A 16,531-nucleotide genomic window follows, 5' to 3' on the forward strand; every position below is an offset into this window, starting at 1 on the left:
TTTTTACTGACTAAAAATTCATCGCGTTCCTTCGTAAGCCTTTTATGTACCAGGGCCGCTATCTCGAACAATCCCGAAGCCCCGGGCAGGGAAAAGACCTCCGTTTAAAACACTATATTTATATTTGTTTATTTACTATCATTCTTATGTAATTCACCCAGTAAACATAAATAGCTACATCTGACCATATTGTCAAGGAATCCCCCAGTCCGTCTCATATCTAAAGTCGTAAGCATTTGACCTCAGACAGCATCAATCTATTAGTGGTACCTACTTATCAACGCGGTTCACTCCCGGGGTTACAAAGAAAGCAAATTGGCATGTGTGCTTGTTCGTGTATTAATATTATTGCACTTATTAATACAAAGATGATATTTTTTTTGATTCTCACTCAAAATTAAATTAAAGAAAGGAATCCCCTAACCCGTGTGATATCTAAAGTCGTAAGCATTTGACCTCAGACAGCATCAATCTATTAGTGGAACTTAGCTTATCAACGCGCGGTTCACTCCCGGGGTTACATGGGAAGCAAATTGTCATGTGTGTTTGTTCGTGTATTAATATTTTTTCTAATATAAATTTTTTGATTCTCAAACAATATTAAACAAAACAAAGGAATCCTCTCACCCGTGTGATATCTAAAGTCGTAGGCATTTGACCTCAGACAGCATCAATGTATTAGTGGTACTTATCAAAGCGCGGTTCACTCCCGGGGTTACAGGGAAAGAAAATTGGCATGTATGTTTGTTCGTGTATTAATATTATTGCAGTTATTTTTACAAAGTAATATTTATTATTATTTGAAGAGGTTTTTTATTATTTTGACCTAAAAATATACTAAGCAAAAGACTTACTAATAAAAAATAAAGTTTTTTCTAGATGACGTAAACGACGATGTACAGTAAAAAAACTTAGGTACTTAGTATTTGGCTCATGTCAGATTTTCAAAAGTTAGAAAACAAACATTCAGACGAATTGAAAACGTTCCATATTTCAGGAAGTCGGTTAAACAGTGCAACATGCTTGCCTTAAGAAAGTCAGGATCAATCTACGGGGTTACAAGAGAAGCAAATTGGCGTGTGTGTTTGTTTGTATATTAATATTATTGCATTTGTTTGTTTTTTATTAAAATACAAAGATGATATTCTTTTGTTTCTCACTCAAAATTAAACTATTTAGTTGACTATTCCTAGCTAAGAAAAAAAAACTAACGTTGAAAGTCTACGGATTCCAATTTAGTTTAAGTAATCAAAATCATACTGGCAAATTAAAAAATCTCAATCTTTAGGAAGTTAAAAAGTTTTATGCATACTTATAAATGCACAGACAGAGTCGCAGGCCGCAGCTAGTATTTAAAATATTTATTAATAACCTAATTCTGGACTGACTTCTCTACCAATTAAAAACCATAATTAATGTTTTGTTTTAAATACAATAAAGGATTTTATAAAAAAAATATAACTTTAGCCACAAAACCGCAATACAAACAAGTGGTTAATTTTCCTTCAGTAATTATATTATTGTTGTTATTTAATTAATCATGTAATACTAACATGTAATGCGCTTACAATAATAATAACATTATAACTATTTTATGAAGATATTCTTTTAATTATTTTCTTAGGAACAAGCGGTACCTACTCAGGGGATGAATACAGCCCATCTGTATAGCTGGCTACTTTTATATCTATGTGCGGAAAATAGTTTCTGTTTACGCAGGTAAAACCACTGGTGTAGTACATTAGATCCAAAAATGTTCATACTAGCTTCTTCCCGCGGTATTACCCACGTCCGTGGGAACTACCGTTTCTGCCGCACTTGGTAAATAAAGTAGCCTTATGTTATTCTGATATATCAGCTTCATTCCTAGCGAGTTATATCAAAATCGACCTTTTTCTACATGAAAGATCAAAACAATCAATACGTACCTACATTCAAACATTCGCATTTATAACATTAGATAGGTAAATAGGATAACAAAGACAGGTGATAAAATTCATCACAACACACCAGCAATTTACAAACAGATCATTCACTAAATCCCTCAAAAAACAAAAGACAGTTTAAGTACTTAATAAACTCCCAATGAATCATTTAACTGTCCACGATAATTCGCTCGCTCGGTAAAGTCCCTATTAGCTTATCATCTTACAACTGTTCGTATATAAACGCGAGAATACTGAGTCTGGTCATCATTTGATAGTCCTGAAGAAAGCAATCATGTTCTCTTTGGTTTGCTTAACCCTGCTCGTGGTTAGTGCTTCGGCCTACCCCCAGTTACACGGCAGTACTGTCGTTAACTCTGATAAAAGTTCAGGTAAGATTTTTTTTCTAAGCGTCTAGCTAGACTATCTGTGTACCATAACTTAAATCTGTTCAGTAGTTTTGGTGTGGAACCGCGACAGACATTGTTACTTTTGCATTTAAATAATTGTCTGAAATTATAAATGTAAAAGTGGCGGATATAATTTTATTATAAAACGGCTGAACCAACTGAGAGACTTTAATCTCTAGACTCATCAATCATCATCATTATCACTCTACCCCAAGTTTATTTGGGGTCAGCGTAACATGTTTTCTCCATCTTCTTACTTTCTATAATAGTTATTTGTTATACAAGAGTGCAAAGTTGCTTTTTAACCGCGGGCTCAATTTTGATGACCGAGCAAGCGAAGGATTCTAAAATTGAAACACGAGCGTAGCGAGTGTTTCAATAATTAGAATCCTGAGCGATAGCGAGGGAATCAAAAGAGCACAAGGTGAAAAATCTTTGCACTCGAGTGCAACACGTAACTTTTCATCCCACCTCATCGAGGCTAAACTCAAAAAACAAAATGGCACGCACATATGAGTATCAATTAAAAAGAAGTAGGTACCTATTAAAGTTCATTTATTTAAAAACGCAGTTTAAAAATGAAACGAGGTTAAAAATCTATGTAAAAACAATAATAAAAATTACTTAATTAATTAATTAATTAATTAATAATTAATTATTTTAAGCAGTATTTTATTTGTTTAATATGTATTTGTTTGAAAAGTCTTATCAAGATTGTCACAAATGGAGTATTGCACACGATGTTCTAAATTCAAATGACGTTGCCGCTCTAGAGGATAAAAACGACTTTTGCGCTCAGATATCAAAGGGTAAAACTACTCTTTCCGAGATGGTGGGATGAAAAGGTATATTATAGTTACAATATGCGCTACTTTTTACCCTACCGTATACATTATGTAGTTCCTTAACACCCTTGATCAGGTAATTTTCCATATCAACCACATTTCTTTTATCTTCAGCAATAAACGCTAGACTGCCAATAACTGGTGACGATAAGAATATGCTGAGCGCTGTCGGAGGACTGAACTTCGATAGGAACAAGCACCTTCAAGCTGCTACTGCTGGTCTCACTTATGAAAATGCGTAAGTGATCATCATCAGTTATATTATATGTGCCATATATACGCATTTATGTATACGGATCCCATATATACGTATGGGATTTATCCAGCAGTGGACGTCATCTAGTTGTCTTGAGTTCAACACCTCTAATTTATAAAACGGAGTCATTTGTCTTTCAAAAACAACAAAAATAAACAAACAATGGTTTTAGATCTTCCAGTAGATTTCATAGCCCTATTCTAGAGAACTAGTCACCTTTCTCTTGATATATCAGACGTTCTAGGTATTTTACGAACTCTGGCACGATATAATAGAATTTAATTCACGGGCCTCCGCCTTAGTACTTAAAGCATGAGGCTCCTACAACTATGACACCTGCAGTTTTCATGGAGATTTCATTACTAGATGTTGCAGCTTTTCAATTTCTTTTCCTCTAACAATTATTTTCTTTAGACAATCCATTAATAATTGATATTCTCTTCCAGCCGCGGCCACGGACTCTCACTAACCGACACTCATATCCCGAACTTCGGTGACAAGCTGACAGCTGCTGGACATGCGAATCTGTTCCACAATGATAACCATGACGTGACTGCTAACGCCTTTGTGACCCGCAACATGCCTTCCATACCTCAGGTGCCGAACTTCAACACTGTTGGCGGTGGTCTCGATTATATGTACAAGTAAGTATCATCTTTGTTATACAAGTGAGCTTGATTGTCATGCTTTTACTAAGAAATTACGGAAAATGTAAGGTTGCAATGTCATTATCATCTGCCTAACCTTTTCCCAAAGTATGTCGGTTCCAGTCTTACCTGGCTCAGTGCAGTGTTTTCATGGAGCGACTGCCTGTCAGACTTCTTCATCCCAGTTACGTAGGCAATATTTGGTATGACTGGTTATCAGACTTTCTGGATTTTGACTGCCACGACGGTAACGACTGCCAAAATGTATCCAATTTAGGATACATAGGTCCATATTCATTGACAACATACATGTTCGTTTTTCTCAAAACAACTGTTTACTTTGAAAATTGAACGTTAGAATTCATACTAGACAGTTGTTTTAAGAAAACTGACGTTTATGTTGTTCAATCGTCATTCTGTTGTTTCATACCTATATTCTTCTTTCCAATTCCAGAAATAGAGTGGGAGCTTCATTAGGGGTGGCCCGCACTCCCTTATTTGATCGTACGGATTACTCAGCCACTGGCAATCTCAACCTGTTCCGGGATAGAGCCAGTTCCCTGGACTTTAACGCTGGGTTCAGCAAGTCTGTGTCACCCTTTATGAGAAGTTCGTCTTGGGAGCCATCCGCTGGTCTTACTTTTAGAAAGTATTTTTAAATTTTTGAGTTTTTATTGTCAAAGAGCATTTGAAAAAGTTTCTTTTCAGTTTTGTGATTAATATTTTAGTACTTTTAAACTATACATTCATTTATAAATATGTCATTTGCTTAAGCTTAATTCTCATCTCTTCAATTTTAAGATGCAAAAAAATGTAAAACCAAAGTATTAATTAGATATTTGTAAGTTTGCAGCTTGTGCCATATATTTTAAGAATAAGTAAAGCTTTTGTCATTTCATTATTTTTCATTTAAAAGACAGAATAAAGTAAAATATAACTAATCTTTGTTTTTATAAACTAAACCTCTTGTACAACATGCATTTAACTGCGGATAATTATGACAAAATTGCAACCATTAATCGCAAAACAATAGATAGATCTGTTATTGAAATTCGCAGTCAACTTTTAGATGTGTCAACAAAGTATTGTATACTTACAGAAAAAAGGGTAATGTACGTACAGTCGTATGTAAAACGTGCACATTAATTTTCTTTAAATTTTATTAATGTTTTTTTGTATTTGTATCATTGAAGAGTCTAATGTATTTACTAAGTTTCCTTCTTAATTTTCTACGAATCTTTATTTAATAGGCAGTAAAGATTTCATCTTATGAATATACTTATAGGAGAGAGCTATTAAACAGATAAGTATGGCATATAAAGACATACAGCGCCGATCGAGAAGCTACTGAGATATGGGATGACTTTTGTGGTTTCAAGTCAGGCATAAGGGCATTTGTTAGCAACTGTACAGAATTGAAGCACTGAGTTCAGGTGACATTTTGTAATGACCTATTCTTTTACCTGGCTAGATCAGTTATCAACGCAAGCGCACCGGTCGTGTCTTGGTGATGTTTTTTTTGTAAAGGGAAAAAGAACACACTGGTGTTATAAAATAAGTAAAAAGGTAAGGCAAATGGCATAATATAATAAATTATGTAGATGTAGCTTTATTTATCTCTCCTTTAAAAAAAAAATTAGAAACTTAGAGAGGGGTGCAGGCTAAGTTCAGACACGCAAACTTATTTGATACCTACGAATGGTATCTAATCTAATTTTTAATTTTAAAAACAACATTCACAAATATACCTATACTCGTACTTTTAAATTGATCCACAAATAAAACCTTAAATGTTGACTTTATCTTCACAAACAGAAAAACTAAAACAAGAATTTCAGTGCTAAAAGCTACATTTAATACAAAAGCCCTAAAATTTAAGTGCCAACATAAAAACAAATGGTTCCTTTGATGTGTCTGCTTAAATATCTTGGAATAAACAATGTTTGTCGATATTTGTTGAATAAATCTTTTGTTTCCACCCAATGGGCCGCGAGTTGCAATCATAACAGGCTGGTGACGAATCTAAGATGTACGCTAACTAGATGTGATTTAATTCGGGACATTAATTTTAATTGGGACTTTAGTAAATTAAGTTTGTTTTTAGGGTTCCGTACCCAAAGGGTAAAACGGGACCCTATTGTTTTCGCTCCTCTGTCCGTTCGTCCGTCTGTCACCAGGCTGTATCTCATTAACCGTGATAGTTAGAGAGCTGAAATTTTCACAGATGATGTATTTCTGTTGCCGCTATAACAACAAATACTGAAAACTAGAATAAAATAAATATTTTGGTTTTTTTTTGCTAATTTTTGTTCTGGTACGGAACCCTTCGTGAGCGAGTCCGACTCGCACTTGGCCGGTTTTTTTTTTAATAATTCACTTGATTAGTGGTGTGTTGGGATAATACATAATCATCATTTAAATGCAGTCATAATCTGTATTGGAACGGTTCAGGACTGAAGACGAAATAATAAAACATAAGCAAAACTTACCCAATTTCAATTTTATTTTACACATAATCTAAGCACTGCATTTAAGTGTTAACTTAATTTTTTTTCTACTCAGTTTTAAGTTTGAATATTTCCACTTCTCGTTAAAGTAGTGTCAACAAAATACCGCCCGTTACCGTTACAGCCTTTTCATCGTCCCACTGTTGGGCACAACAACCTCTCACATGGGAAGAACCAAATAACTATACAAAAAATGATATCAAACAAAAATGCCTGAAAGAATAACACACAATATTTGACACAATGACAGGTGAGAAAGGTATCAATCGACACTCACAGACGGTAAGACATATTTACCCGAGAGCTTTTCTAGTAAAAAAGCGATATCTTTGTAAAAGGAAACGAGTGAAGTTTTCGAGACATTATCAAGAGCTTTCAGCGTCGTGAAAATTGTCGTGAAAATTCCTTCAGTTTTCGCAATACTAGTAAAGATATGTTTGACGATAAGTATTGCTGTGGGGAAATAAAGGCGTGCTTGTGTTCGCTTTGTTTTAAATTATTTTCTTTTGCACAATGTTTGTTGGGATTGTTTTATTTGTGATAGGCTGTTTTGATCGCTCTGTTTTTATGAAGATAGAGCGTGCTCAGATGCAACCTATCTAAACAGTTCAGTGTAATGTTGTGACCATAATTTTGGGGACGTCAGATTCTCTAGTCAAGATCTCCGGGATGTTGACGATCGATCAAAATGGCGACCCTTTTGTCAAAACGTGGATTTTTTCTTCTGAGACGAGGAAACTCTTCTCTTCTACAATACATAATAAAGCATGCCAGACAACTACTTTATTTGATAGCCTTTTTCTGATAGGCAAATCAAATAATTACATTCACTTTTTATTTTCAGGTTCACGAATAAAATATCTAACAATTTAAAATCTATCACAAGAATTGATAAGGACGAAGAAAGTATTAAAAACGAAAATGTACGACGCACAACAGTTCTTAATCCTAACCCTGATGACATGTTCAAAAACTTTAAAAGATTTAGAGTCAATCATTGATGAAAGGCGTTTCATAGATTTCGATGAAATAGATCCTTTTTTTGACACAATTAAAGAAACTGGTCGTCTTAGTGAAAGAGAATTAGCTAGGTTACCTAGACAGGCTGAAATATTCAAGACTTTTCATACTAAAAAGGGTGTTAAAGAAACTAAGGTCGGTGAAGAGAGGACTGTTAAAGGAAAAAGATTTCCTAGGAAAAATATGGAAGAGGTAATCAAAGATGATATTGGAAACCTGGATTTTGTCGATAGTTTAAACTCTCATGAGAAAGTAAAGGATGAAGAACGGTGAGTTTAAGAAGTACTAAGACAGTAGGTTTTAAAGTAAACTGAATTTATTGATGTTCAATTGTTTTTTGTTTCAGCCATCAATTGGCGGGTCTGAGTTCTACTAGTAATCCATTCCTCAATTTTATTTAGCTCTAGGTAATATGTAATTTCTGTTGAAAAATAAATATTTATGCAATAAATTTTTTTTTACCTGTTTATTTCCATCTATGGTGATTTATTATCTTCAAAAGCACTGTAATTAAGTACCCCCGCAAACTGCACTCTAAAGTCGCTAAGTAGTTGGCCATCGGCCCGACTATTTACAACACTGTGACTTACAACTATAACACACATATGAATCAATTTTTAGTCGGTCTAATATCGGCCGGGTTTCTGATCCAGGTAATGTGCGTGCTACTATTCTTCTCCATATTGTCGGCTAAAAGTTTACATTATGCAAACAAAGACAAACAAAAAACTTCTCCATAGTCTGGTACAACCCCAGCTTCTATCTACTACTTTTCCCATTTAAAGTTTCCAAAACCAAAACAGTTTTCCAAAAACTTTTGGCGGGATTAACCGTGGTTATTGGAACGTAACTCTGTATGCTCGATGGAACTCTCATATTTTCAAGTCAACATTTTCGCTGGTGGTTTAAAAAATATGACTGTTTTCAAAAACATTATTAATGTCGATACTACATTAAAGTAAGCACGGCCCGATTTAGCGCTGCGAGATGGAAAAAATGTTGGGGTCCTATTCTGGTGAGTGGTAGATATTTTTTAAGTTTTGTATGTTTTTATTAAAACTATCTTTTTCTTCACTTTGTTGTGGTTTTAAGTAGGAATTCTATAGACTTGGATGACATGGAAGATAAAAAATCTACATTAAATAACATTGATGATATTTAAGTCGAATAAAAGATATTAGAAGTTTACAGAGGAAATCTTAGAGAAAGACCCATTATCAAAGTATTTTCAAAAGTACTTCTTTTCTCAGGCTCTAGACTGGCTGTGTACTAAATGCCATTTAAATTGATTTAGTAGTTTTTGCGTGAAAGCGCGATAAACTTAGTAAGGACACGATTTACAATAAAGGTATGGATGGATTTATTTTTCTCTACTCAAATACGAATGGGATTCAAAACAATTTCTGAATCCAAAAGTTCTGGCTTTCTCCACAACAACAAATAAATATTCCGCGTTCAAACGTGTCCTTGTATTTATTTACAGAGCTACCTTATCCGTGTTTCTTTTGAAGTCTTACAAACAATTAAATCGATTCTACATGTACCGTTAGTATGTAAAAAAGTTGCTAACAATTTTTGCTAGACAATCTTCTCAAAACAAATTTAATCTTAAAGGTAAAGCCATAATGCACATATTGTAAGTAAGTAGTAAAGCATGGATAGAGGCTTGTTAAATGTTACAGAATAAATATTAAACTTTACATATTTCTTTTTAATGGTCGTTTGAAAATATTATCCTAATCTTAGAAAGTTAAAGTTGGTTGGTTGGTTACGTGAAACATGAAGAAAAGGATGTTTTCATGAACTTAGTCGCAGTTCATGTATTTAATCAAAGGGCCTGCATTTTTTAAAAATTTTCAAAGACGGAAATATACACCAAATGTTTCTGACTGTACAAAGATTGTGCCCCAAGGTATTTTCCTAATCATTTGTTGTGTTATGTCTTTGCCTGGTTTCGTGTATCGATTTTGTTTATTGTTTGAATATATTTTGATTGTATTTACCTTATAGATGAATGCTTTAAATCTGAAGAAAGAAAATGACGTGTTTACGAATGACGTAATGAAATTCTAATTATGAAATTAGATTTTAATGTAATAGCTTGTATTTTAGGGTTAATAGGAGAATCTTGAACGAAATATTACAAAATACCTATTTAAATATCTATAGCATTTTTTATCAAATAATTACAAAGAAAACATATTTTTTCTGCCAAACTAAAAAAAAGTCGGAAAAAAAACTAAAAAAAGCACTCGTAAAAATAATTCTATAAGTTTTGAGAATACTGCACCGCGCCCGCATTTTCATTCCCACTGCCATTAAACAGATTGAGGCAGAAAAACAAGGATCTAGAAACTTGTGTCCCCATGCTAAATATACGACTGCGGATTCAGCACATGGATAAGTAGTAAATGGAGCTATCAGTATAGCCATTAAAAGAAGATTTTTTTATGTATGTTTCTACTTTAAAATGAAGTGTTGTTAAACCACTCTATCCTCGGGTGTCAAAGGTTATATTTTATCTGGGTACAAGAAGTAGAAGCCGCAGGAAAAGGCTATAGTTCTTATTAATGTGAGTATGATTTAATATTGAACAGAAATGGAATAAATTGTGTTTTTATGATGCTTTCAAAAATTCACGGCCACTGGATTCGAAAAATTACATAAAAGCTTTTCAATTTATTTTTTCGGATTATTTGATAAATAAGTATAGCGACAACATCGAATCTTATAGCAATAGAATGATAAGTTCATCCACACGAAAACAAAGGACTGATTGCAAAAATTATAAAAGTTCTACATACTTACTCCTCCATTAACTCAATACTCCGCAACACCAACGCAGAAATGAAATTCGGTATAATTTTAAAATTTTAATTAAAGTAGTTACTTAGTGGTTTCCTGGAGTCTAGGTTTCACTGGATGAAGAGGTTTTATACCTTTTGGGAAGCTGACGAATCTTACTTTTTGACCCTCAGGGAGGAAAAGAAGGCGTCGAAATAATTGCCTGCGGGATTGTTCGAAAGAGTTACCGCGGCTCTGGTACTTATAAGGCCTACGACGCAACACGACGGTTTTTAGTCAGTAAGAGTCTGACACTCCCTCGCCGCTGCACAGCGTGAGGGGTCATTTGATGATTTGTTAAAAAAAAGAAGGCGAAATAATTGGCTGGTTAATATTGTCGCAAGATATTATAACGCTTCGATGCTCTTGGTAGGACTTCCAAAGATATAAGTCGGTAGAAATATGGAATACTAGCTTCCGCCCGCGGTTTCGCCCGCATGGTGCGTCGATGAAAAGCAGCTTATGAGTTAATCCATGGTATCACCTATCTCCAAGTATGTTTACTGTATGTATATTCAACCAATTTAAGTAGGTACGTGTGTTTTGTGATCCTGTGAGGAATGTGACCAGGTTAAGCTACACTAGTCACGGTTGGTTACAGGATGGGTGGACGATGTGCGAAAAAATACAAAGTAAACGGCTAGTATTTATTTGCAGGTGTATTAATCTTTGATAGCTATTATGGATAAATAAAACACAGCTTATATTGAAAAATATATATTTGTTTGAAATATGCATAGAATAGATGAAAATCTAAAACTCATAATCTACACAAAAGACTTCAAAGCACATTATGCCATGAAACATCCCGCACTGCAGTATACGGTAACAGTATTTTTTGTATGAGCATTAAAATATACAATAAGCTACCCCCAGAAATTAAGAACTTAAATTCTATTGCCATATTTAAAAGGAAGCTTAAAGCCTTCCTAATTCAAAAAGCCTACTTTTCTGTCAAAGAATTCCTTGAAGAAAAATTATAAAATGATAGAAATTACTGTGATGTAAATAATGTTATGTGCCTAGATTATAAGTAAGTATAGAATTTAAGATATAAGGTTACTTTATGATCTCATTAAAATTAGTTTTATTAAGAAAAAAATTATTTAGTTTTATAAGTTATATATAATATAGTGACCTAACTTTAATTATTTTATTTTATTGTAATAAATTGCAATGCCTTAACAGGCAACTAAGTTCTAAGAACGTACCTAAATATAAGATCCCTTTTATACCTACTTAGTTCGCAATAAAGATTTTGAATTTGAATTTGAATTTGAATTTAAAAACTTATCCACACAGAATACAAAATATCCATTAATGGAAATAAGCGCTTAATATTTATATCCCAAGCTAATGGAAAAGGATTAAACTAATGCATTTGCATCGCAAATAATATTCCTACGAATAAAAACTCAACTAAAACAACAATATTAAAAATCCAATAAAACTTTTCCTATTCCTCCATGCTTATCTCTTGCCATCATGAAAAAGGATTTAATAAAAAATAAAAAAAAAACTTTCGCAGCAAAAAGTTCCGCTGTGTAAGCAACATTGAAGTACACTCGGTAACGCAAGTCCTAACTTTAAGCGTTGGTACAATGGTGCACAGCGGTGGAAACTTAATTGAAGCGGGCGCCGCTAGCAGGTTCCTGCGAGAATTTTTTTTCGAGTGCTCTATTCCTGTTGTGAAGGCCAAATTTTTGGATTTTCAAGGACAGTTCTTTTTTGTTTTTTTTTGAAAATGGAAGCTGGAAAAGTGTTTGTTTGTTTGGTTGAATTCAGATTGTTCTGAGGAGATAATTCCACAGAGGAGCTTTAACAGGGGTTGTTGTTGAGACATGATAGTAACTATCGAACATGAAGTTAAGCAACGCAACGCTTGGCGCAGTTGTACCATGGATGGGAGACCTACATCATAACGTGTTTCCCCGTGTTTCGGAAGGCAAAAAGGTGCCTTGGCTGTCATTAGAACATTTTTGATGACAGATAGTCTGACAACCAATTTTACAAAGGGGTATCGGGTTGCCCGGGCAACGAGGGTTGACGAGGTTAGAGCTCGCTCTATGTAAATCACTGGTACTCAGCTGCATCCGATTAAGACTACAAGCCGACCCCAATAAAAAAATATGTGCAGTAACTTTCAACTAAATTGAAAAACCACTTATGCACACTTAAAAAAGGCAACATTTTCTAAACATTCACTCACAAAAGGCAACCCGGAATCGTAATAATTAATAATACCATTCCCTCTCTTTTACCCTTCACCAACAAGTAAAGGACAGAGTTATAGTTTAGCTAGTGCACATGGAGAACAAAATGACTAGCGGAGGTGCCATAACGGAAAATCTTCTAAGAAAGTAGCGCGCCAAAATGCGGGTGTGCGGGGGACGAGGAACGTTACTGTCTTCGCTCTTATACGCTTTCATTGGACCCGATCAATTTTTTAATACCAAATATCGTTGACTCAAACAACCCGAACGCTTCGTTCATCATCATCATCTCAGCCATAGGACGTCCATTGCTGAACATAGCCCTTCTTAGATCTCCATAGATACCTGTTTGAGGCGCCCTGCATCGAGCGTCTTCCAGCGACCTTTATAAGGTCGTCTGTCTACCTTGTTGATGGAACGCTACGTAAGTTCACTCGTAACTGATCGTTTTGCTCGTGACCACGGTACGTATTTGACCTAGAAAAAGGCGCCTGACCTACCTGCATTATGGAATCTCCACTCTTTCCTTACTCCGTGCTAGTGCGTAAGGGAATCCAGGGCAGCTATTTATAAGTTCTCGGAGGGTAGTTCGAGGGCTGCCCTCGTTTCGAAGGCAAGTAAGTAATGAGCCGAGAACGTAACCTATTTAGTTTAACACTAGATCTCGATGCAAACGCACGGTTTTAAAGCTGTGTTCTGTTATTAATTATTCCTTTTTGAAAAGGTTTTACTTGTGGAGACAAGTAATTTAAAAAAGTAATTTGAAAGGGTAAACAGTTTGTGTAACACTTTTAATTCTTGTTTGAATTCAGATTATATGGGTTTCAATTTTATTATTATAATTGTTTTTCAATAACTCAATTTAAGAAGAAGAATCTTTATTTGCAGGATAAAATTTTAGCTTCATTAAGTCACTTCGATTAAAGTTATTTTGAAATTAAAAGGCAATCCTAGATTAGAGGTAGTTTGAAAAAAAGACGATTGACAGCAATATCGGGCTACGTATGTAAACATCTTTTGAAAACATAAAATCAACTCAAAAACATTGCGGACAGTCTCCAAACCCCCAGTTCACATAGTCACCTTACATTAAGACAGCACGGCTAAGTTTTTTAAGTTAACGAAGGAAAACTATAGAACAGGTGGTTGTGATCTGTTCTACTTGAAGTTCTTGCTCGGCGTCGACAGCTCTAGGTAGAATTGATTGGGTTCGTTAATTAACGTTAATATTCGTTCGTGTTGAGTGTATTTTTATTATTATAAGTGCAATTATTAAGTAAGTATAATTTCTTGTATAATCAAGACATACGGAAACAGGTTATTTAACGATTTAATAGTTTAACTTAAATTAATAATTATTCTCTTGCCATTTATTCCCAACTTAATGTCATGCGAAAGAGAGTTGGTTTATTTGTTACGCTTATGAGCAAAAGCGGCTGAAACAATTGAGAAGAAATTTGACACGGAGACAAGGTGACATAGGCCACATTTTATACCGGTGCGGGAAGAAAGTATATGAGTATGATATATGAGTGAAACCGCGAGAAACAATAAAGTATACATAGGCTACATTATATTCCGGTACGGGAAGTTTTCACGGGGAACGGGTGAAACTGCAGGAATACAGTTAGTGTTTCATATATCTAAAAGCCTTACATAGCCAGTAAATAATGTAAGAGCTACATAACCGTAAACCCGAAATCTATGCATCCACTACACGGTTACATAACCCTTGCAATGTATCTTAGACCATTCAAGCAACTGGAACCGCCGCAAAAGGGACGCTCACTCATGCATTTTCGATCACATTGTTACGCAAGCACATGACAAAATTGACAGGCATAGGCATAAAGTTAACCGCGGGTCTCGGACCATATGATGATGACAGATCAGCGGCCCGTTTCGTGCCACGCTCTCCTCGAGAGCTTCAGCAAACCTAGTACAGCCCTTAGGACCGAAGCCTGCCGGGGATTGTTCGAAAGAGTTGCTACGGTCCTGGAACAAGAAAGGCTCCAGAAAGAACAAACATGGTGGGTTTAAATCATTAAGAGTATGAGAGGAGAGATTTTTCAATCCAAAAAAAGTTATAAAACTTGATGCACATCTGTACATATGAGTTCGATCGACGTTCTCTTAAAGAAGACACAGCATTGGCGTGTCCAGTTCTTTCAATTCTCCAAGCAATGCTCTCATGAATCAACGTGCGTCGCTAATGGAGCCTGTCAAAGCGCTCGCCAGGATTTAAAAGCACGTTTGGACCGTCCAGTGAGAACGTGCCTATGAATTTAGAATTACACTCCTGTGTTAAATGTTACTGTGATATTCTGAATATGGGATAGTTTTTTAGGAAAGTGACTAAAAACCGTCGTGTTCCGTCATGGGCCTTTTATGTACCAGGGCCGCGGTATCTCTTTCGAACAACTTTCAGCCCCTTATGAACGCGCCTGCGATGTGAATGAGCCTTGCTTGTGTGTACAATGTTCATGTTGTACATTTACACCTAGAAGTTTCTCTCATCGGTCTATCTGACAGATGTAGTAGGATAGTATAGGCAGAGAGCTGTTAGTGTCAAATTACTGAAGCAATTTGGTGCCAGTCCATCACTATATTAGTACATCAACATATTAGACTAGACTAAAACAAAAAACTTAACTAAAATTAAAATTAAGTAGGGATAGGCTAAATCCAATCTATTGTTGGAAATCGGATGCTTAAAAATAGACTTTAATAGATTGCCTGACCTTTAACCATCATTTAATCAACTAAACTTAAGAATCAAACTTAGATCATAATCTAAACTACCTCTAAAATGACATTCCCACAATTGCAAGCTCACGACACATCAAAATCTAACCCCCAACCGCAAGACGGCAAACCTAACTTTTTAACCTCAACAAAAACATGTAACCCCGACAATGTGTTCCCGATAACCCTGGCTGAGCAATTTCCGCACACTCCCGTACTCATGTTGGCTGCAAAAACATGTTAACCCCCCTCTTTTCACACGTAATAGCGCAAGAGATCACGGCTCATTTCCCGTTCAGCAATCTGAACATCTTGTAAGTGATTGAAACGCTCAGGTATTTTAGGGTTAAGTTTCCTTGGTAGAAAGTTGAGGTAAGAAGTCAGATCTATGGTTTATGCTTATTCATGGGAGGTCCAAAAAGGTCAGCTAGAGACGTTATGAGATGATTCGATTTTTGAATTTGAAAATGATATTTGAATTTGGAATTCTTAGTTCATTTTTAAACAAATGAATGCGAGGATATCGACATAGATAGAGATGATGATAATTACGTACATGGGAGATAGTCAATATATGTATTTTTTTCCCGTTTATGTACCTACCATTTTCAAGTTGATTACTGAATTTGAACGTCATTCGTGACGTTATTTGTTTATTCGTTATTGCTACCATACCTTTATGGTTTTAAACGTTCAATACTTACTTTCTAAATTTACGATAGTTAGTCTAACCTGGCTTCTTAGCACTAGTAATACTTACATTAACATCAAACCGTTGCAATTACACACACCATCAACAAAACAAAATCGACAACCCCTTTCGAATTCCATACCATTCTTAAAAACCCGGGACTCGATAAAGCCACGTCAGCAAAGTATCCCGGTATCAATCGTTATGATAACGATGTGATACGCTGTGACGTCACAGATATCACAACCGTCGAATATATTGTTCGCGACGAACAAACACCGAATGTACTGGAAGCGGCTTTTGTGTAGCACTTGTTTTTCGAAAGTATTGTTACGAGTTTGTCAAAAAGCGTTTCCAGTTTGAAAAGTTCGGGGGTATGTTGTAAATTCAATTGGTGCTACTGTTGAAATTTTGACTGTCATGGGAGT

The 16,531-nt window shown here is 35.2% G+C and overlaps 2 protein-coding genes across 2 annotated transcripts; both read left to right on the forward strand.

Moving 5' to 3' along the window:
• Positions 1 to 2,168: 2,168 nt before the first annotated feature.
• Positions 2,169 to 5,024, forward strand: LOC126056541 (attacin-E). Its single transcript, XM_064041240.1, has 4 exons — positions 2,169 to 2,317; positions 3,295 to 3,418; positions 3,883 to 4,080; positions 4,538 to 5,024. Exons 1-4 carry the CDS (start codon positions 2,221 to 2,223, stop codon positions 4,740 to 4,742), a joined length of 624 nt encoding a protein of 207 aa, XP_063897310.1. The 5' UTR covers positions 2,169 to 2,220; the 3' UTR covers positions 4,743 to 5,024.
• A 131-nt stretch (positions 5,025 to 5,155) lies between these two features.
• LOC135118657 (uncharacterized) lies at positions 5,156 to 8,057 on the forward strand. Its single transcript, XM_064041241.1, has 3 exons — positions 5,156 to 5,649; positions 7,435 to 7,879; positions 7,957 to 8,057. Exons 2-3 carry the CDS (start codon positions 7,512 to 7,514, stop codon positions 8,009 to 8,011), a joined length of 423 nt encoding a protein of 140 aa, XP_063897311.1. The 5' UTR covers positions 5,156 to 5,649; positions 7,435 to 7,511; the 3' UTR covers positions 8,012 to 8,057.
• The last annotated feature ends 8,474 nt before the right edge of the window (positions 8,058 to 16,531 follow it).

The sequence above is a fragment of the Helicoverpa armigera genome, chromosome 24 (genome assembly GCF_030705265.1).
Source record: "Helicoverpa armigera isolate CAAS_96S chromosome 24, ASM3070526v1, whole genome shotgun sequence".
Lineage (NCBI taxonomy): Eukaryota > Metazoa > Arthropoda > Insecta > Lepidoptera > Noctuidae > Helicoverpa > Helicoverpa armigera.